Here is a 20745-nt window from a genome sequence, read left to right as displayed (position 1 = left end):
TATCTATAATCAAAACCGGAAAAACAAATAGGATTGGAGCAGGGTCAAATTACATCATGTGAAAATATTGAATAAATGGCCTCCAAATCTTTTCAAATTTAATAGAATGGTCATATACGACACTTCTAATTTTCTCCAAATTTAGACATAACATAGTTTGAGAAAACCAATGAAATACGGTAGGGGGATTAATTTCTTTCCAATTCAACAAAATAGATCTTCTAGCCATTAATGTAAGAAATGCAATCATCTGACAAGCAGAAGAAGATAAATGGATTGAGCCCATCATTGGTAAACCAAAGATTGCAGTAATAGGATGAGGTTGTAAATCAACGTTCAATACCGTGGAAATAATATCGAAAATGTCTTTCCAATATTTTTTCAAAAGTGGCCATGACCAAAACATATGAGTTAAAGAAGCTATCTCAGAATGACATCTCACATATAGGATTTATATGGGAATAAAAACGGCCAATTTATCCTTGGACATATGAGCCCTGTGCACAACTTTAAACTGTATCAATGAATGTTTAGCACATATAGAGGATAAATTAACTAATTGAAGAATTTTATCCCAATTCTCAATAGGGATAGTAAAGTTAAGTTCTCTTTCCCAATCATTTTTAATCTTATAAAAGGCCTCTGAATGTATTTTCATAATTATATTGTAAACATTTGATATTACACCTTTCTGAAAAGGATTTAGTTCTAACAATTTCTCCAAAATGCCCGAAGAATCAAGATTTGGAAAGGTAGGAAGTACAGTGTTTAAGAAATTCCTAATCTGTAAATATCTAAAAAAAAGAGATCTGGGCAAATTATATTTATTGGATAATTGTTCAAAAGATATAAAACAATTATCCAAAAATAGATCAGAAAATGGTAGTATTCCTTTAGTCTTCCAAGCTGAATAAGCTTGGTCCATAATAGAAGGATGAAAAAAGAAATTGGATACAATAGGAATAGTTAAAACAAATTGATTCAATCCAAAAAATTTCCGAAATTGAAACCATATACGTAAAGTGTGTTTGACTATTGGATTGTCAATTCATTTATGCAATTCAGAAAGAGCAAAGGGAAGAGAAGTCCCTAAAATAGAACCCAATGAAAATCCTTGTACAGATTTTCCAGATTTAGTTTCCAGATTTACCCAGTGAGGGCTAGGAGATAAATCCCAATCCCTTAACCAACATTTCAAATATCGAATATTAATTGCCCAATAATAAAATCTAAAATTAGGCAATGCCAATCCACCTTCCTTCCTTGCCTTTTGTAAATATCTTTTACCCAACCTAGGATTTCTGTTCTGCTATATATATGAGGAAATTTTTGAATCAACATTGTCAAAAAAGGATTTCGGAATAAAAATTGGTACCGCTTGAAATATATATATAAGAACTTGGGTAAAATAATCATCTTAATAGCATTAATCCGACCTATCAGAGATAAAGACAATGGTGACCATTTAGTGAACAAACATTTAATCTGATCAATTAAGGGTAAAAAATTAACCTTGAATAGCTCCTTATGATTTTTTGTAATTTTAATCCCTAAGTATATAAAAAAGTCATTAACTAATTTAAAAGGTATATTTCCATAAATTGGAACCTGTCTATTGAAGGGGAACAATTCACTCTTATTAAGATTCAATTTATACCTGGAAAAATTACTAAACAGCCAACAATGATATAACTGCAGGAATGGATTTCTCAGGATCAGAAATATATAATAACAAGTCATCTGCGTATAATGATAACTTATGTATATCCATCCCGCAAGTAATGCCAAAAATGTTAGGTGATTCTCCAATAGCAATTGTCAAAGGTTCTATAGCAATATCAAATAATATGGACGAAGAGTACCTTGCCTGGTACCCTGAAATAAACGAAAAAAAGGGAGATCTTTGATTGTTAGTAAAAACCGAGGCTACTGGAGTATGATGTATCAATTTAATCCAGGATATAAATGTCGGACTAAAATTAAACTTCGCAAGCACAGTAAATAAATATGGCCGTTCAACTCTATCAAATGCTTTCTCCGCATCTAATGAAATGACACATTCTGAGGTGCTGTGTGAAAGAGTATAAACAATATTCAATAATCTTCTAATACTGAAAAAAGAATAGTGATTTTTAATAAAACCAGTTTGATCCTCCGGGATAATTTGAGGTAATACCTTCTCCAGCCTGGTCGCCAGTAACTTGGAAAAGATCTTGGAATCTAAATTCAATAAGGATATTGGTCTATAAGATGCACAATCAGTAGGGTCTTTATCTTTTTTCAATATTAAAGAAATGGAAGTTCTATAAAAAGGTTGTGGCAATTTACCTGGTCTAATTGCTTCTTCAAAAACCTTGCATAACCAAGGAGAAAGAGTAGAGGAAGAACACTTAAAAAATTCCACTGTATACCCGTCTGGACCTGGTGCTTTCCCAGAATTCATAGAGGAAATAACACCTTTAATTTCTGCATCTGTAATAGGAGTTTCTAATATTAAAAGTTCTTCTGATGATAATTTTGGAAAATTCAATTTCCCAAGAAAATCATGCATGGTATTATGATCACGAGGAAATTCAGGATGATACAGGGAGGTATAAAAATCTTGAAAAGGTTTGTTTATCTCATCGTGGTTAACTGTCAGTTCACCATTCTGTTGACGAATCTTAATAATTTGACGTTTAACCGAAGCATTTTTCAATTGGTTTGCTAACAGTTTACCCGATTTATCACTATGTATATAAAAAGCAGTTCTGGTTTTCATTAATTGATTTTCAATTGAAGATGTAAGTAATAAACTGTGTTCCATTTGAAGCTCAACCCTTTGTTTGTGAAGCTCCTTACTAGGAGCAATCGAATATTTCTTGTCAATTTCTTTAATCTTATCAACCAATAAAAGAGTTTCCTTCTTAATACGTTTTCTCAAACCAACAGAATAGGAGATAATCAGATAATCTGTCCACGTATATATGTTTTAAAAGTGTCCCGAAGTATTTCGCAGGAAATTTCATCCGTGGAATTAGCTGAAAAGAAGAAATCAATCTGTTCCTTCATAAATTTAATGAAATCCGGATCTTGCAGTAAGGTAGAATCAAATTGCCATTGCTTAGTAATAGAAACTGTATCCATTAATTTAATAGAAAGTTTCATTGGAGCATGATCAGAGATGGCTATAATGTCATAATTACAACCAGTTATAGATGGACTAAAACGAGAGTCAATAAAAAAAATAGTCAATTCTCGAGTAAGAATGATAAACGTGAGAAAAATGAAAACTCTTTGTCCTTAGGATGCAGAAATCTCCAAATATCCAAAATTCCATTATCAGTCAAAAAAGAATTGATGTAAGTGGCTGACTTATTTGGTAAAGTCTGAATGGATATAGATCTATCCAGCAAAGGATTTAAACAACAGTTGAAGTCACCACCCATTATTAACATATATTCATTTAGATTAGGTAGAGAAGTAAATAAAGACTTAAAGAAATCAGGATAATCCACATTTGGAGCATAAACATTAACCGTAGCAACCTTCTCATTAAAACTAACCCAGTAATTAACAAAAAATCTACCACTCAGATCCGAAATACTATCGTGTTGAACAAATGTAATAAAGGAGTCAATAAAAATTGAAACTCCTTTTACTTTAGCATTCAAGAAGGATAAATTTGTATCGCAAGGACAGGTAGGAAGGCAAAGGCAGTGGTGTGCCTCTGTTGGTAAGAGATACAATTACATCTTTAGAAAGAGGTGACATAGGGTAAGAGAATGTTGAATTTTTGTGGGTGGAGTTAAGGGCTGCAAGGGTTAAAAAAAAACATGATGGGAATCATATATAGGCCTCCAAATAGTAGCCAAGATACGGGAATGTGATTGCAAAGGGAGCTGAAAAGGCATGTAATGAGGGTAATGACACATTTGTAATGGGGGACTTCAATATGCAAGGTGATCAGGAAGACCAGATTGGTGTTGGATCGCAAGAGAGGGAATATGTTCAGTGCCTGTGAGTTGGCTTTTTCTTGCAGCTTGTGCTTGAGCCTATTTGGGGAAAGGCTATCTTAAGGTGTTGTGTAATAATCCAGATTTTATTAGGGACCTTAACCTAAAGGAACCTTTAGGAGGCAGTGATGTATGATTGAATTCACACTGCAATTTGAGAGGGAGAAGCATAACTCACACTTATCTGTATTACAAAGGAATAAGGGGAATTACAGAGGCATGAGAGGGGAGCTTGCCTGGGTGGATTGGAGGAGGATACTAGAGGGGATGACGGCAGAGCAAAGATGGCTGAAGTTTCTGGGAAGAGTTCACAAGGCACAGGATAGATATGACCCACAGAGGAAGAATTTCTCAAATGGCAAGGGTAGGCAGGGGTAGTTAATGACCAGATGAACTACATCCCGGAGTCCTGAAGGGAGGTTGCTGAAGAGCTAACGAATGCATTGATTGTGATCTTTCAAGAATCACTTGATTCTGGCATGGTCCTGTAGGACTGGAAGATTGCAAATGTCACTCCAGTCCTTAAGAAGGGAGAAAGGCAAAAGAGAGGAAGTTCTAGGCCGGTTAGACACACCTCAGTGTTTGGGAAAGTGCTGGAGACTACTATTATGGATGAGATTTCGGGGTACTTGGAAACTAATGATAAAGTAAGTCAAAGTCAGCATAGTTTCTGTAAAGGAAAAGCTAGCCTGACAATTGTGTTAGAGTTCTTCGAGGAATTAACAAGCAGGGTGGACAAAGGAGAGGCTGTGAATGTCATTTCCTTGGATTTTCGGAAGGTGTTGATAAGGTGCTACACATAAGGCTGCTTAACAAGATAAGATCCTATGATGTTACAGGAAAGATACTGGCGTGGATAGCAGAATGGTTGACAGGCAGGAGGCAGCAACTGGCAATAAAGGAGGCCTCTTCTGGTTGGCTGCCAGTGGTATTCCACGGGGATCAGTATTGGGACTGCTACTTTTCACATTGTTTGACAATGATTTAGATAATGGAATTGTTGTCTTTGTAACAAAGTTTATAGATGATACGAAGATAGGTGGAAGTTTAGGTTGTGCTGAGGAAGCAATGTGATTGCAGCAGAACAGACAAATTGGAAGAATGTGCAAGAAAATTGGCAGCTGGAATGCAGTGTTGGGAAATGTATGATAATGCATTTTGGTAAAAGGAAAATGGTGCAGACTACTATCTAAATGGGGAGAAAGTTCAACATACAACACTCCCAGACGGTTAATTTATAGGTTTAGTCTGTGGTAAATAAGGCAAATGGAATGTTGGCATTGATTTCAAGGGGAATAGAATATTAAAAAAGAGATAATTATGATCTTTTAAAAGATGCTAGTCAGGCCGCACGTGGAGTATTGTCAACAGCTTTGGGCCCTATATCTCAGGATGTGTGGTTATTGGAGAGAGTCCAGAGGAAGTTCACAAGGATGATTCTGAGAATGAAGGGGTTAACACATGGGGAGCATTTGGAAGCTTTGGGTTTGAACTCACTGGAGTTTAGTAGAATGTGGTGGGGGGATCTCATTGAAATCTTCTGAATTTTGAAGGGACTAGATAGAGTCGACGTGGAGAGGATGTTTCCAATGGTGGGGGTATCCAGAACTAGAGGGCAACATCAAAATTGAGGGGTGACCTTTTAGAACAGGGGTAAGAAGGAATTTTTTTAGCCAGAGAATAATGAATCTATAGAATGCTCTGCCACAGACTGCGATGGAGTCTAAGGGTATATTTAAGGTGGAAGTTGATTGGTTCCTGATTGGTCAGGGCAATCAAAGGATATGGTGAGAAGGCAGGGGTATGGGGTTGAGTGGGATCTGGGATCAGCCATGATGGAATGGTAGAACAGACTCAATTTGCTGAATGGCCTAATTTTGCTCCTATGTCTTATGGTCTTAATGACCATTTCAGTTCAAGAAGGAGGCATCTTCTCAAGGGAACATAGGGATGGGTAATAAATATCAGCCTCACCACCAAGATAAAAAGAGATTAATTTTGAGACATAAGTTAAATTAAGTGTGTGGGGGGTGGTGCAATGTGAAAGAAAATTTCTTGATGTAATACCTTAGAGATCTTAAAATCTCTAGGTTTGTTAAACCAGTGTAGCACTGCTCAATGTTGATTATCACTGTAAAGTGATTTACGTGAAAAATCCCAAGAACAGTGTGGTAATGATTGGCTGAGTGGGGGGCCAGTTGCCAACTAAGAGGCTAGTCCTCCTTCAAAGGACCAATGTGGAATTTCTTGGAGAGGGCTTTAATGCAATCATGAAGAAGGCACGTTGCTGATTCTACTTTATTTGGAGTTTGTCGAGATTTGGTATGCCACTAAAGACTCTCAGTCCATGAGCACTTTTTTACATTTTAGTAATTTCATGTATTTGTGCTGTAGTATTGCTGCAGAACAACAAATTTCAGGGCATGTAAGTCAGTGATAATAAACCTGATTCTGAGGGCAATCATTTAACAGTGGCTTCGAAAGTAGGTCATTCCCTCAGCGTGGCCTCGGTGGTGAAGGGGCAGATCCTGTGCTGAAATAGCAGTCCACGGTGTAAACTCATCACCCACTACCTGAGTGCTGCCCTCCGAATCGCAGTTAGCACCAGGGAGGAGTGAACACTTCCTGTTTTATTCCTTCCTCGCCTGTTTATTTCTGAGGTTAGCCATTGGAGCCAAAAATAGATAAACGTTACAATTTACTGAATTGCCGTTAGCTGAAACCTCTGGCAGTAATATAACATTATAATCACTGTTAGAATAACACAGCCTTTGGGAGCTGTGGTGTAAATCCACATCAAGGAAATCCTGTGTACACAAGTGCCCACAGGCAGTGGAAGCACTAAAGACACACTGACTGAAGCATGGCTCTTTCTGAAATGTACAGTTGGCACTCAAAATCACATGATGGAAGTTGCAGTTGAGGGCAGCAATGGGTGTCATACCTTTTCAAAACAAAAATGCTCTCATTATTATTGGGTCCTCTGTGCTGTAAGTTCATCTGGGTAAAATATTAAACCACCAACATTCTGATGCTCAGCTTGACTCCAGCTGGAGGAGTGTGTGGAAAAATCGCAAGCAAGAATTTCTTAACGCTTTGGCTGTGCTACTCTGCTGTTGTGCAGAGCAACACTCTCCCAACATCTGCTGACCTGGATTAAGTGCTGAAGTTGGCTGGCCTGTTCCAACTCGTTCCAGAATCACACTGCAGACATTATGTTGCTGTTATATAAATCTATTGATAAGGCCCCAGTTAGAGTATTGTGTGCAGTTTTGTTATAGGGAAGACATTAAGCTGGAGAGGGTGCAGAAGAGATTTGCAAAGATGTCTCCCGGACTGAAGCGCCTCAGTTACAGGGAGAGGTCTTCCTCGCTGGATCTTCGTACCCTGGAGCATAGGGGAGTGAGAGGTGACCTCCTAGAAGATTATAAAACATGAGAGGTATGGGTGAGGTGGACAGTGATGGGTTTTTCCTCAGGGTTGGGGAGTCAAATGTATAAAACACAGACACAAGATGAGAGATGGAAAAGAGACCTGAGAGGTGACTTCTGTACAGAAAGTATAGTGAGTCATTAGAACGAGTTGCCAGAGGGAGTGGCTGAGGTGGGTACAATGGCAACATTTTCGAGGAATTTGGATGGCCAGGGTGGATGCTGAGCTTGGCTTGGACCAGCTGGGGCGAAGGGCCTGTGTTGCTGAATTACTGTCTGACTCTGACTCCAACAAACCTTAAAGGTTTGGGTTGTGTCATTGGGTAGTCAGCTTATGGATTTTGGATCAGTTGTTGTCCCATTGTATAGAAAAGCAAATTCGAGTGACGCCCCCCCCCCACCCCCCTGCTTCTGTTGTAAGGTGGATCTGTGTTGGGCACCACTGACCAGCAGGAGTCTGCTGGTCTTCTGAGATATGCCAACGTGCAAATATCATTGAACAGGGGGTCTGAGAGCTGCTTCATCTTTGGTCAGTGGGGGCAGCTGCCAGAGAGTCTGTCCCATCCATTGTCCATCCAACATAATTAAGGCAAGACCTCCTGCTCTCATCCTCTACTTTCCTTGGAGTACTTTGTCTTCCTATTCAAGTCGTGTCATCCACATTGCTTGCTGTAACCATGAATTTGTGTCTGAGGTTTTGCACTAATTTCTATTTGCCCCAGTATTGGAAGGATGTTTAGACTTTGGAGAGGGTGCCGAGGAGTTTTACTAAGATTCTGCCTGGATTAGCGGGTATAAGCTATAAGGAGGGGTTAGACAAAATTTGAGTTGCTTTCTCTGGAGTGGCAGAGGCTGAGGGGAGACCTGATGAGAAGTTTAGGACATTATGAGAAGCATAGACAACGTAGACAGCCAGTACCTCATTCCCAGGGTTGAAAAGCCAAATACTAGAGGGCATGCATTTAAGGTGAGAGAGAGAGAGTAATGTTCAAAGGAGATATGCGGGTCAAGTTATTTTTACACAGAGAGTGGTGGGTGTCTGGAATGTGCTGCCTAGGGTGGTGGAGGAGGCAGATACAAAATCCGTAAGTATATAAGATGCTGTTTGATAGACATATGAATATGCTGAGACTAGAGGGATATTGACATTGTGTAGGCAAAATGGATTGGTTGAGTATAGCATTTAATTATTTGCTTTGGCAGAATCTTGTTGGGCTGAAGGGCCAGTACTGTGTTCTAAAAGTGCTCAAATCTCTCTGCCTCATCAGCCTTTTAAGTTTCCACTTCTACTGTTCATTCCTTACATAATTCACCATCTGTCAAGTCTTTGCTCACTCACAAACCCTTTCACAAGCCTTGAATCCTCCCACACTCACTCTTCCACTGCACCTTGTATTGACAGTGCTTTTGAATATGTTGTACGATCCCCTCACTGATTGTGAATGTCAGTAGGTGAAACCCAATCGATGGTCCATGCAACACTGCAGTTACTACCTGCAGCATCTTTATGCCAAGCCCCTCTTTGGTAATATCCAATTCCTGACCCCATGCATTCTTGCAGTTGCAGACAACTTGATGACTAAGTTCACCAGCTAGGAGTCCGCTTCCTCATCTGGTTTCTAAACCTGTTATTTGGCACGGTTACTTGCCGCAGTTATTCATTCATAATTCATGGAATCACGTAGCCGAGGTGGTGGTCCTACAGCCTAACATATCTTCTCTACCTGTCAAGTTGAAGTTGATTGTCAGGAGCATTAATATCAAAGGTATAAATGCAACAAAAATCAGCTTTTTGCAGCTCAGCCGAATATGTTGCAAGCACAAGTTAGCATAAGTTATGCATAATAAACAATAAAATTAGTGCAAGTTGAGAGAGAAATAAAGAGATGCAAACATGAAGTACACTGCAGATGCTGTGGTCAAATCAACACGTGCAAAAGCTAGAGGAGCTTAGCAGGTCGGGCAGCATCCGTTGAAATGAGCAGTCAACGGATGCTGCCCGACCTGCTGAGTTCATTCAGCTTTTGTACAAGTTAATAAAGAGATGCAATCTGGGGTAGAATTGGATGAATTGAGATGCGAGTTTTCAGGCTCCTGTTCCTCCTGCCCAATGGCAGCATGAAGAAGAGTGGTTGGGGTTCCTTAATGATGGGTGGCATTTTCCTGAGACACCGCCTGTTGTAGATGTCATAGATGTCACTTTGAAAGACTACGATCCATCTTCGTGCTGTATCTACATCGTCTCCACACATCACAGTCACAACACTCTCCACTATAAGTAATATCTACAAGAGGGGCTATCTAAAGAAGACAACACCTATCATGAAATATCTCCACCACCTGGGCCATGCCATCTTCTTAGAGCTACAATTGGGCAGGGGGTACAGAAGCCCAAAGTCCCAGCCACCATCACATCCCTCCAACCATCACGCTCTTGAACAAAGTGGCACAGCTCTAACCACTACCTCAGTATAGCAACTTCTTGCAAAAATTGACTTTTTTTTCCTGTGGCGTGGGGGGGGGGGGGGAGTGTATCAGTTATGTTTTTCACATGAATACTTCTTATCTGATACTAAGTGCCAGTGATGCTGCTGCAAGTGAAGATTTGACACACCTGCACGCACGATAATAAAGCTTGACTCGGAGTTTGTGCGTTCGGAATGAGTTATAGACAGTAATGTTGCCAGTTTGAGACCTGACGTTGGTGAGTGTGAAGTATAGAAATAAAATGGCCGTTGGGAGATCAGCATTTACGATAAGCAGCAGACGTTTCCTAATGAACTTTTCACCAAGCAAGTTGGGGGTTTTCCAGCTAATGTGCCTTCCCTTTTATGCCTTAGAGTGTTCCTTCAAGGTTGTATTGCTCAATTTGAAAAGCACTACGATTTTATAAAATTAATTGACCGAGCTCCTTGTCAGCATGACCTGATTGTGGGAACATCCTTTGTGAATCTGCAAATCCGTTTGTGTCCCAAATGCGGAACATTTCCTTCTATATATGCACATAAAGTATCATGTTGATCCCATAATGGCCTCTAATTAATTGCATGAAATGAATTGCATTTGGCTGAAGATCCACTGCATTTTTTTACTTGGAAGCGCCCGATAGGAAAATGCCACAAAAACACCTAATGAAATGTGTGAACTCATCTCAGAAGCAGCGTGTAGCAGTCCAAAGTTCCCATATCTCACTCAACACGTCTGGACAATTGCTTCCCGTAAGATAGTGTTGTTAAGAAGGCATATGGTATGTTGGCCTTTATTAGTCAGGAGGTTGAGTTTAAGAGCCACGAGATAATGTTGAAGCTTGGTAGAACTCTGGATAGACCACGTTTGGAGTGTGGTGTTCAGTTCTGAGTGTCTCATGATAAGGGGGTGAAAGCTCCTGTGAGGGTGCAGAGGAGATTTACCAGGATGCTGGCTGAATCAGAGAGAACAAGGAAAGTTGGAGTGAGCTTGGACTTTTCCCTTTGGAGTAAAGGAGGATGAGAGATGACTTGTTAGAAGTCTATTAGATGATGAGAGAATTTGATAGAGTGGACAACCATCGCCTTTTTCTGGGGAGGAGGCTAATACGACTGGGTGGAATCAGAATCAGGTTTGTTATCACTGACATTTTTCTTGAAATGTTGTTGTTTTATGCCAGCAGTACAGAGCAATGCATAAAAAATGACCATAAATTTCAATAAGAAATATATATTATAAAAAAAAGTAGTGCAGAAAGAGAGCAGAAAGTGAAATAGTGTTCAGTGGTTCATTGTCTTTTCTGAAATCTGCTGGTGGAGGTGAAGAAACAGTTCCTAAAATGTTGAGTATGTGTCTGCAGGCTCCTTTACCTTCTGCCTGATCTGTTGGTAATAATGAGAGGAGGACATGTACTGGATGGTGAGGGTCCTTAGTGATGGATGATTTCAGAGGAATGTCCTGGGGTCAGTATCTAAGTGCCATTACAGAGAAAGCACAGCAGCACCTCTGCTTTTCTTGGAAGTTTGCGAAGATTCAGTGTGTCATCTCAAACTTTGACAAACTTCTAGATGTGTGGTGGAGAAGTATATTGACTGTTTTCATCATGACCTGGTACGCAAACACCAATATCCTTGAACAGAAAATCCTACAATAGGTAGTGGATACGGTCGAGTCCATCATGGGCAAAAGCCCTCCCCACCACTGAGCACGTCTACACGGAGCGTTGTTGCAGGAAAGCAGTATCCATTGTCAAGGACCCCCATCACCCAGGGCACGCTCTCTTTTCACCACTGCCATCAAGAAGAAGGTACAGAAGCCTCGGGACCCATACCACCAGGTACAGGAACAGTTATTCAGTGGGGAGGTCAGTGCCCTTGATGGAGCTGGCTAAGTCTACAGTCCTTTGCACTGTCTTGTGAACCTGTACGAGAGCAACACACACAAAATGCTGGAGGAACTCAGTGGGTCAGGCAGCAACTATGGAGGGGAATGAACACTCAACATTTGGGGTAGAGACTCTTCATCAGGAGCATCCACGCCAGTCAGAATGCTCTCCGCCATACATCTGTAGAAACCTGCCTAGGTCTTTGGTGACGTGCCAAACCTCAAACAAAGTCCTAATGAAGTCGAGTCACTGGCATGCCTTCTTCATGATTGCATCAATGTGTTGGGCCCAGCACAGTTCCTCAGAGATGTTTAACACCCAGGAACTTAAAACTGTTCACCCTTTCTCTTCTCCCGACTTCCCACCCTCAAGTTCTCTATCAATTACTTGGTCTTGCTGATGTTGAGTGCAAGGTGGTTGTTGTGGTACCACTCAACCAGCCAATCTGTCCCACTGGTATACGCCTCCTTGTCACCAATCGAGATTTTTACCAACAGCACAGGTGTCATCTGCAAGTCTATAGAAGGTATTTGAGCTATGCCTCGCCCATACAGTTATGAGAATAGAAAATGCAGCGTACTGGGATAAGCATGCATCCTTGAGCTGTGCCAGTGATGATTGTCAGCAAGGCGGAGCCCTTATCACTGATCTGTTCTGACCGTAGTCTTCTGATGAGGAAATCAGGATCCGTTTGCAAAGTGGAGGCACAGAGGCCCTGGGTTAAAAGCTTCGTGACTAATATTGAGAACTTGATGGTTTTGAAGGGTGAGCTATGATCGATAAACAGCAACATAAGTTTTGATGTTGCCCACGTGCTCCAAAGTAGAGTGGAAAGCCTGTGAAATTGCATCCATATTGCAGTGGGTCCAGGTTTTTGATCAGGCAGGAGTTCAGTCTAGCCATAACCTATCTCTTGAAGCATTTCATTGTGGTAGTTATGGGAGCTACTGGTCAATAGTTGTCTAGTCTGCTCTTCTTGGGCACTGGTATGATTGCTGCCCTTTTGGAGTGGGTGAGAACCTTAGATTGCTGCAGTGACAGGTTGTAGATGTCCTTAAACACTGCAGCTAATTGGTTAGCACAGGCTTTCGGTGCACTGACAAAGTACACCATTGGGGTCTGTCACCTTGCAAGCATTCACCCTCTTAAAGGATGTTGTGATGTTGGCTTACGAGACACAGATCACAGGGTCGCCAGATATGGAGGGGATTTGCACAGGTGTAGTGTTATAGTCTTCCTTTCAACATGTGCATAAGATGTTGCCTGGTTCCCAGAAAAAGGTAACAAACTTAAAAAGTTACCTTTCTTGAAATTAATCTCTTTCTTTCCCTTTCATAATTTAAAAAAAACTCATAAGGCAAACATAATAAATTTCTGTTAAGTATCTGGCTTAAGCCAAATGGGATTTATTTTTTCTTGGTAGATTTAATTTAAATAGTTGTAAGTTGATTTTAATTAATGCTATTTACAGCATGAAAATTTATTGACAATGTTGAGTGTACTAAAAACCATGCAATATGAATAAAAATATAGCCTAAGACACAATTTTATACAAGACTTTGAAAGAAAACATTTTCTTACTAAGTGACGTACGTACGTGTGTGTGTGTGTGTGTGTGTGTGTGTGTGTGTATGTGTGTGTCTGTTTTGTGAGCCTGTTGTCTGGTATTCTCTTGAGTTCATTCCTTTGAACATCCAGTTCTTTTGACTTGTTTAAGCGAGATATAGAGATATGTTTATGTAAAAACATTCTGCAGTTGATTAACTTGTCCTAATAGACGGAGAGAGTGTCCATCAGAGATGAGTATCTTGTGGCACCGGTGTGTCTACTGATTTGTATGTAGTTTGATACTCTTCTTGTTCACCCTCACCCAAGGACAATCTGGACTGGGGTCCAGTTTGTTCCTCCTCTCTCACTCTGAACAGCTGTTTGGTGCCCTGTTCAGTTTCGTTTTGCTTTAAATCCCTCTCCTCCCCCCCCCCCCACCCCCGACGTCCTCACTCCTTGTGCGACTTCAAGCCAGAGTCGCACTAATATGTAAAGCGGAGAGAACATGCCTGAGTATCGAAGCGTGTATCGTTCTTCTGCTGCCACAAAGGCAGAGTTGAGTTTACTATCACAAGAACATATTTGCACAGGTGTTATGAAAATATGACTTGCAGCAGAATCCGTGTCAGGTTTAATATCACCAGCATATGTAATGAAATTTGTTGTTTCTTCAGCTGCAATATATAATAGGAAAAAAACATGAATTACTGCAAGTATTTGCAGTATAACTGTTAAATGGTTAAATTAAGTACAATAGTGCAAAAATAGAAATAAAAAAGTAGTGAAGTAGTGTTCATGGATTCAATGTCCATTCAGAAATGTAAGGGAAGAGGGGAAGAAGCTGTTCCTGAATCACTGAACTTGTGTCTTCAGGCTCCTGCATCTCCTTCCTGATGGTAGCAATGAGAACAAGGAATGACCTGGGTGATAGGGGTCCTTAATGGAAACAAACAGTCAACGTTTTGGGTCGAGACCCTTCGTCTGGGCCTGAAACGTTGACTGCTTGTTTCCATGGATGCTGCCCACCCTGCTGAGTTCTTCCAGTGTGTTGTATGTGTTGCATTGACCCCCAGCATCTGCAGAGTATTTTGTGTTTAGGGGTCCTTAATGACGGACGCCACATTTTTAAGGCTCCGCTCTTGAAGCTGTTGTGGATACTATGGAGGCTAGTGCCCATGATGGAGTTGACTAAGTTTAAAACTCTCTACAGCTTATTTCGATCCTATGCAGTAGTGCTGTCTCTCCCCCCCCCCCCCCCCCGTCCAAATACGAGATGGCAATGCAGCCGGTTAGAATTCTCGCTGTGGTACATCGGTAGAAATTACTCAGTATCTTTGGTAACATACCAAATCTCCTCAAACTCCTAATGAAATGTAGCCACTGTTGTGCTCTCTTTGTAGCTTCATAATATCATTTAAGCAGCATGCAGTGGAAAAAAATAAATTAAACATAAATTATGCACTATTTTTCATAAGAAAGAACATCAACTGAACATTAAAACAAAGCCCATTGTCATGCAGAGTGGTTATATGATTGCCGTACTGAGGTAGTGATTATGGTTGTGCTGGTCAGTTCAAGAATTAAATTGTTAAGGAGAAGCAGCTGTTCTGGAACGTGGTGGTGTGGGACTTTTGGCTTCCTGCCTGACGGTAGCAGTGAGAAGATGGCACAGCCTGGATGGTGGGGATCTTAGATGATTGGTGTTGCCTCCTTGAGGCAGCAGCTCCTGTAGATACTACCGATGGTGGGAAGGAACTTGCCGGTGATGTATTGGGCAGCAGCCACTGCTCTTTGGAGCTTCTCGTGTTCCTGAACATTCAGGTTACCGTACCAGACCATGATGCAACTGGTCAGGTTGCTTTCAGCACTGCACCTACAGAGATTTGTTGGTGCAGATTGGGTGGAGATGGAGCTACAGTTGCTAAATTGAACAGCCAAATTAGGTGAAGGGATAAACATTTAAAAGGATCTTTCAGAATTACCTTTAATTGTTCTGGTTACCAAAATTATGCAAATACAGTGCACGTCAAATGATTGGGCTGATTATATTGGAAACAAAGGATGGATTTTGATTTATGGAGGTAGTACCTCAACACTTTCCCCACCACTAGACCGTAAGACCATAATTAGGCCATTCAGCCCATTGAGTCTGCTCCTTCACTGATTTATCATTTCTCCCAACCCTGTTCTCCTGCCTTTTCCCCTTAAACTTTGACACCCTGACTAATCAAGAACCTATTAAACTCCGATTTAAATACACCCAGTGACTTGGCTCCACAGACGTCTGTGGTTAGGGATTCCCACAGATGCTTCATCCTCTGGCTAAAGAAATTTCTCCTTATCTCCGTTCTAAATGGAGGTCCCTCTATTCTGAGGATATGCCCTCTGGTCCTAAACTCCTCTCAACATCCACTCTATCTAGGCCTGTCGATAATCACTAGGTTTCAGTGAGGTTCCTCCCCACCTCCCTTTCTTCCAAACTCCAGAAAGCCATCAAATGCTCCTCATACATTAACCCTTTCATTCTTGGGAAGCTAATATTTTACTAAAGAGCAATGCTTCAGAGATGAGAACGACAAAGAGGTAGTCACGGGAGGCTGAGGAGCAGCTACATACTGCATTGACTCAGTGGACTGGGCTGAGTTCAAGATCTCAGCAGAGGATCTGAACCAGCACACCACGGCCGTCACAGATCTTATAAAAACAACCGTAGGCGAGTGTGTTCCCACAAAATCATTCAGAGTCTTCCCTAACCAGAAGCCCAAGATGAACCTGATCAGTGGCATTCAATTTTGGCATCTAAGTTAAATACAAGAGGTCTCGATTTGACCTCCGGAACGCCCCCTCACGTATGAAGTGGCAATTCCAGATTATACTTGAATCACTGAAGGATGTTCAACAACTGTGGCAGGGCTTGAATGCAGTCACATCATACGAAGTGAAACCAAGCGACTTTGGTGCCACAAGGCTTTGCTGCCAGATGAGCTCAATGGCTTTTATGATCACTTCGACCATCAAAGTATGGAAGTACCTTCACAAACTCCCACATTGCCTTGTGACCCGTGATTTCGGTCTCTGGGGCTGACGTGAGAGTATCCTTCAGGAGGATGAACCCACGGAAAGCATCCAGTCCGGACAGGTTGCCTGGCTGAGTACTAAAATCCTGTACAGGTGACTAGCTGGAGAGTTCACTGAGATCTTTAACTTCTCGCTTTGACAGTCTGATGTACCCACCTGCTTCAAGCAGGCCTCAGTCGTACCGGTGTCTTAGACAAACTTGGTAACATGCCTTCCTGCTCCCTCAACCCTACCTGCCCCTCCACCTATCTTCATATTGTTTGCAAACTTGGCCTCCAAGCCATTAATTATCAAACCAAATCTGACCGAGTGGCAGAGGACCGGTGGACAGAATGCTGGATGGCTTACAGGTGTTACTGTCTTGGTGTTACAGATGTAATGGTATGTGAGCACAAATTCGATAAACTGGAATGGAGTGTTGGCAAGTGCAAGGGTTATCTGGAGCAGACCTGTGAATGGATTGAACAATTTAGTCATTTTGCCTGACTCTTTAATAAGAAAACTCATTGAACTGGGGCACCTGAATGCACACAAACACACAAGAAGCTGCAGATATTGGAAGCACAAAACCAAAATGATGAAGGAACTCATCAGGTCAGGCAGCGTTCATTGTAGGGAATGAACAGTTGAATTTTCAGGCCTGATCAGTTCATCGGGTCTGGGAATTGTGCATGTGCAGAAAATGGTGGAGGAATTCAACAAGTCAGGCAGCATCTATAGGGAGGAATAAACAGTGGATGTTTGGGGCTGAAACCCTTCAACAAGAGTTTCAGTGGTGGCAAGTGTTTTGAATCCTGATGAAGGATTTCGGCCTGAAATTCCGGCTGTTTATTCCCCTGCATGGATGCTGCCTGATCTGCTGAGTCCCTCCAGCATTTTGTATGTGTTATTTTGGATTTCCAGCATCTGCAAAATCTCTTCTGTTTATTGATTATGATTAGGTGAAACAGGACATATGGGGAGTGATAGTATCCAGATGAGAGTATCTTTGCCTTAAAGAGGTGCTTTTTGTGTGTGTGTGGGTGAGTGTATGTGTAGAAGTTCTGAAATATTATGTGAAAAAGGTATGGTTTTGCCACTTTTTGGAAAGAAAGCCCTGAAAATCCCTTCCTTGCATCAGGACGTAAATTTTCCACATATATTGCATCTACCTTCTGCTCTCTTTTGCTTTCACTGGGTTATGAATTGCTTTCGTTAAAACCCTTGAGCATCATATTTTCATTATGAGACTTTAATTCCGCTTCTCTCTCCACGGGCACGGTGCATCCCCAGCGCTTTATTTATTCCAGATGGCCAGTGTCTGCAATGTTGCATTTATTTTCTGGAGGTTTTGGACTCACTGTTGCATTCAATTGAAAATTGTTTTCTTTTGGTGTCCCATCAGATCAAGACGTTGAAGCGACATGGGCGAACGCTCTGCTCCACCGTGCCAGAGAATGCAAGGAGAGAAGCTAAGAGCTTGCTCGTCACTGAAGTAAGAGAGCAGCGATCAGTTGTACATTCAGCCAGGGAGTTGGCTGGCTTTGTTATTGCATCTATAAATACTTTAACCTACTCTCTGCAGTCAGCTATATCTTGTGTTTGACATGGTGCACGTTCACTTCATTAGACGAAGTTGCCTAAGAAGTCTGTCGTCAGAGTAAAATTTATTATTTAAATGCATTTATTTGAGTGTAGAAGATTAAGGGTTGATCTGTTCAAGATGTCTTGAGGATTGGACAAGGTGCGTGGAGTGAAACTGTCTCCTCTCTTGAGGGTGCAGAAGGAAATGTTCAGGACATGGTTGGGAGGAAATAATAGATTAGCACACCACAAGGACAGGCCTGTCAGCCCACAATATCTGTGCTGACCATGGTACCAATCTAACCTCATCCCAACTGCCCATACATGGTCCATATACCTCTATTTCCGGCCTGTTCATGTGTCTGCCTAAATGCCTTTTAGAACTGCAATCGCATCTGCTTCTGCCACTTCCCCTGGTCGCCCATTCCAAGCACCCACCAATTTCCCTGTAAGCTTAAAATTTACCGTAGACGCTTCCTTAAACTCGCTCCCCCCTCACATTCAGTTGGGGTGGCATGGTATCGCAGTGGGTTAGGGTAACGCTTTACATTGCTGGTGATCGGGTTTCGATTCCTGTAAGGAGTTTTCATATTCTCCCTGTGGTTGGCAGGGAGTCACAGTGGCTGTTTTCCCAAATTCCAAAGACGTATGAGTTAGTGTTAGTAAGTTGTGCTGTGTTGGCTATGGAAGCATTGCCCCTGCACAGCCTCAGACTGTGTTGGTCATTGACGTGAGAAACTCATTTCAGTGTGTGTTTCAATGTACACGTGACAAATAAAAGCTAGTTTTATCTTTTCTGTTTACACCCTAACTACTATACATCTCTCATAATTTTATATACATGTATTACGTCACCTCTCAGCCTCCGTATTAAATAATTCAAGTTTGTCCTAATGGTTGATTCTCCATTCCTGTCAGCATCCTGATGAACCCCTCTTGTATTCCCTTCAAATCCTCTACATCCTCCTTATGGTGTGGTGACCGTAACTACACACAGTCCTGCACTGACTTACCCCATGGCCTATTCTCCCCATAATTTCCTCACCATCCCTCATCCACTGTGGAGACTCCATCAGGGACACAGTTTACAGCAGCCAGTTAACTCGCCGCCTGCACAGTCACTGGGATGCGAAAGGAAGCCAGAGCACTCAGGGAAAGCCAACACAGTCACTGGGAAATGGTGCAAACTCCACGCAGTCAGTGCTGCAGATCAGGACCGAACCTGATCCTCCTTACTAACTCCACAAATCACCTGCATCGACACCCTGTTTGACAAGATAGGGCATGGACTTGTTTACTGAGATGTTGAGAAGACTAGCGGGTCAGAATTCAGGACCAACTTGTTGCTGTGAGGAAGAGAGACAGAGCTGGAATAATGTTCCATTATTCAAGAAGGAAACCAGGGATAATCCTGGAAGCTATAGGCTGGTAAAACTCCCTGTATACTGGGATTAGTCAGTTGTCCCTGTCCCGTCTGCAACCGGTCCAGGATACCGTAGCCAGGCTCCTGACAGGTGCCCGGAAAAGGGACCGTATTACTCCCCATCCTGGCCTCCCTCCACTGGCTGCCAGTACGGTTCAGAATTGATTTTTAAGATTTTCCTGTTTGTTTATAAAGCACTAAATGGGCTGCCCCCCTTATATCACAGACCTTCTAACCCCTTATTCTACTTCCAGGGCCCTCAGGTCGGTTGACTTGGGTTCCTGGCTGTTCCACGATCTAAATTTAAGCTCAGGGGTGATCGTGCCTATGCTTTTGCAGCCTCTAGACTGTGGAACAACTTTCCCCTCCCTATCAGATCTACCCCTTCCATCGACTTTTAAATCCACTTACTTGATGTGGGTAATTTTTGGCTTGTGCCTAGGCCCTTGTGTTGTTCCCTTTGTGCCTATAAGCTGTTCGCCTTGTTGGTTATGTCTGTGTTGCTTGTATTTGTGATTTTAGCTATTTGCTGTGATCTACACCGCAATTTGGTCAAACTGGGTTGTTTTTAAATGTGATATAAATAAATTTGACTTGATTTGACATCCATGGTAGGGAAGTTATGGGAGAGAATTCATAGGGGTGGGATTTATGAGCTTTTGGAAAACCATTGGTCTAATTAGAGCAATCACAGCTTTGTGCGGGGCAAGTCATGCCTTATCAACTTGATTGTTTTTTGACAAGGTGACGAGGGTGATTGCTGGGGACGGAACTGAATGTTGTCAACATGGATTTTAGTAAGCCATTTGACAAGGCCCTTCATGGGAGGCACATCCGGAAGGTTAAGATGCATGGGATCCATGGCCGTTTTAGTTCTGAACTGGCCTGCCCATGGGTAGTGGTGGAAGGAACTTAGTCTAGCTGGAAGTCTGTGATTATTGGTGTTGTGCAGGGATCTGAACTGGGACCTCTGCTGTTTGTGATTTATATAAATGACCTGGATGAAAATGTACAGTAGATGGGTGGATGAGTAAGTTTGCAGAAGATATGAAGATTGATTGTGTTGTGGTTAGCATAGCAGGCTGGCAAAGAATACAACGCGATGTAGAGATGAGAAACCTGCTGGAAATCCAAAGCAACACACTGAAGCTGCAAGAGGAACTCAGCAGGTCAGGCAGCATCTGTGGAAGTGAATGAACAGTTGACATTTTGGGCTGAGACCCTTCTTCAGGACTAGAAAGAAAGGGGGAAGATGCCAGAGTAAAAAAGTGGGGGAGAGGAATGAGGATAGCTAGAAGCTAATAGGTGAAGCTAGGTGGGTACAAATAACAAAGTGCTGGAAAGAAAGGAATGTGA

At 41.8% G+C, this 20745-nt stretch overlaps 1 protein-coding gene across 7 annotated transcripts in view; it reads left to right on the top strand.

Moving 5' to 3' along the window:
* dock9b (dedicator of cytokinesis 9b) overlaps window positions 1–20745 on the top strand; it is a 329527-nt gene that overhangs the window by 142055 nt on the left and 166727 nt on the right. For all 7 annotated transcript variants that reach the window (XM_059970496.1, XM_059970495.1, XM_059970491.1 and 4 more), the window contains exon 3: window positions 17788–17877. In XM_059970496.1, coding sequence (XP_059826479.1) covers window positions 17788–17877 — 90 coding nt within the window. The remainder of the gene's footprint in view (window positions 1–17787; window positions 17878–20745) is intronic.

Source organism: Hypanus sabinus, chromosome 5 (genome assembly GCF_030144855.1).
Source record: "Hypanus sabinus isolate sHypSab1 chromosome 5, sHypSab1.hap1, whole genome shotgun sequence".
Taxonomy (NCBI): Eukaryota; Metazoa; Chordata; class Chondrichthyes; order Myliobatiformes; family Dasyatidae; genus Hypanus; species Hypanus sabinus.
The sequence above is the reverse complement of the archived record's forward strand: the minus strand, read 5'-3'. Positions and strand labels throughout refer to the sequence as shown.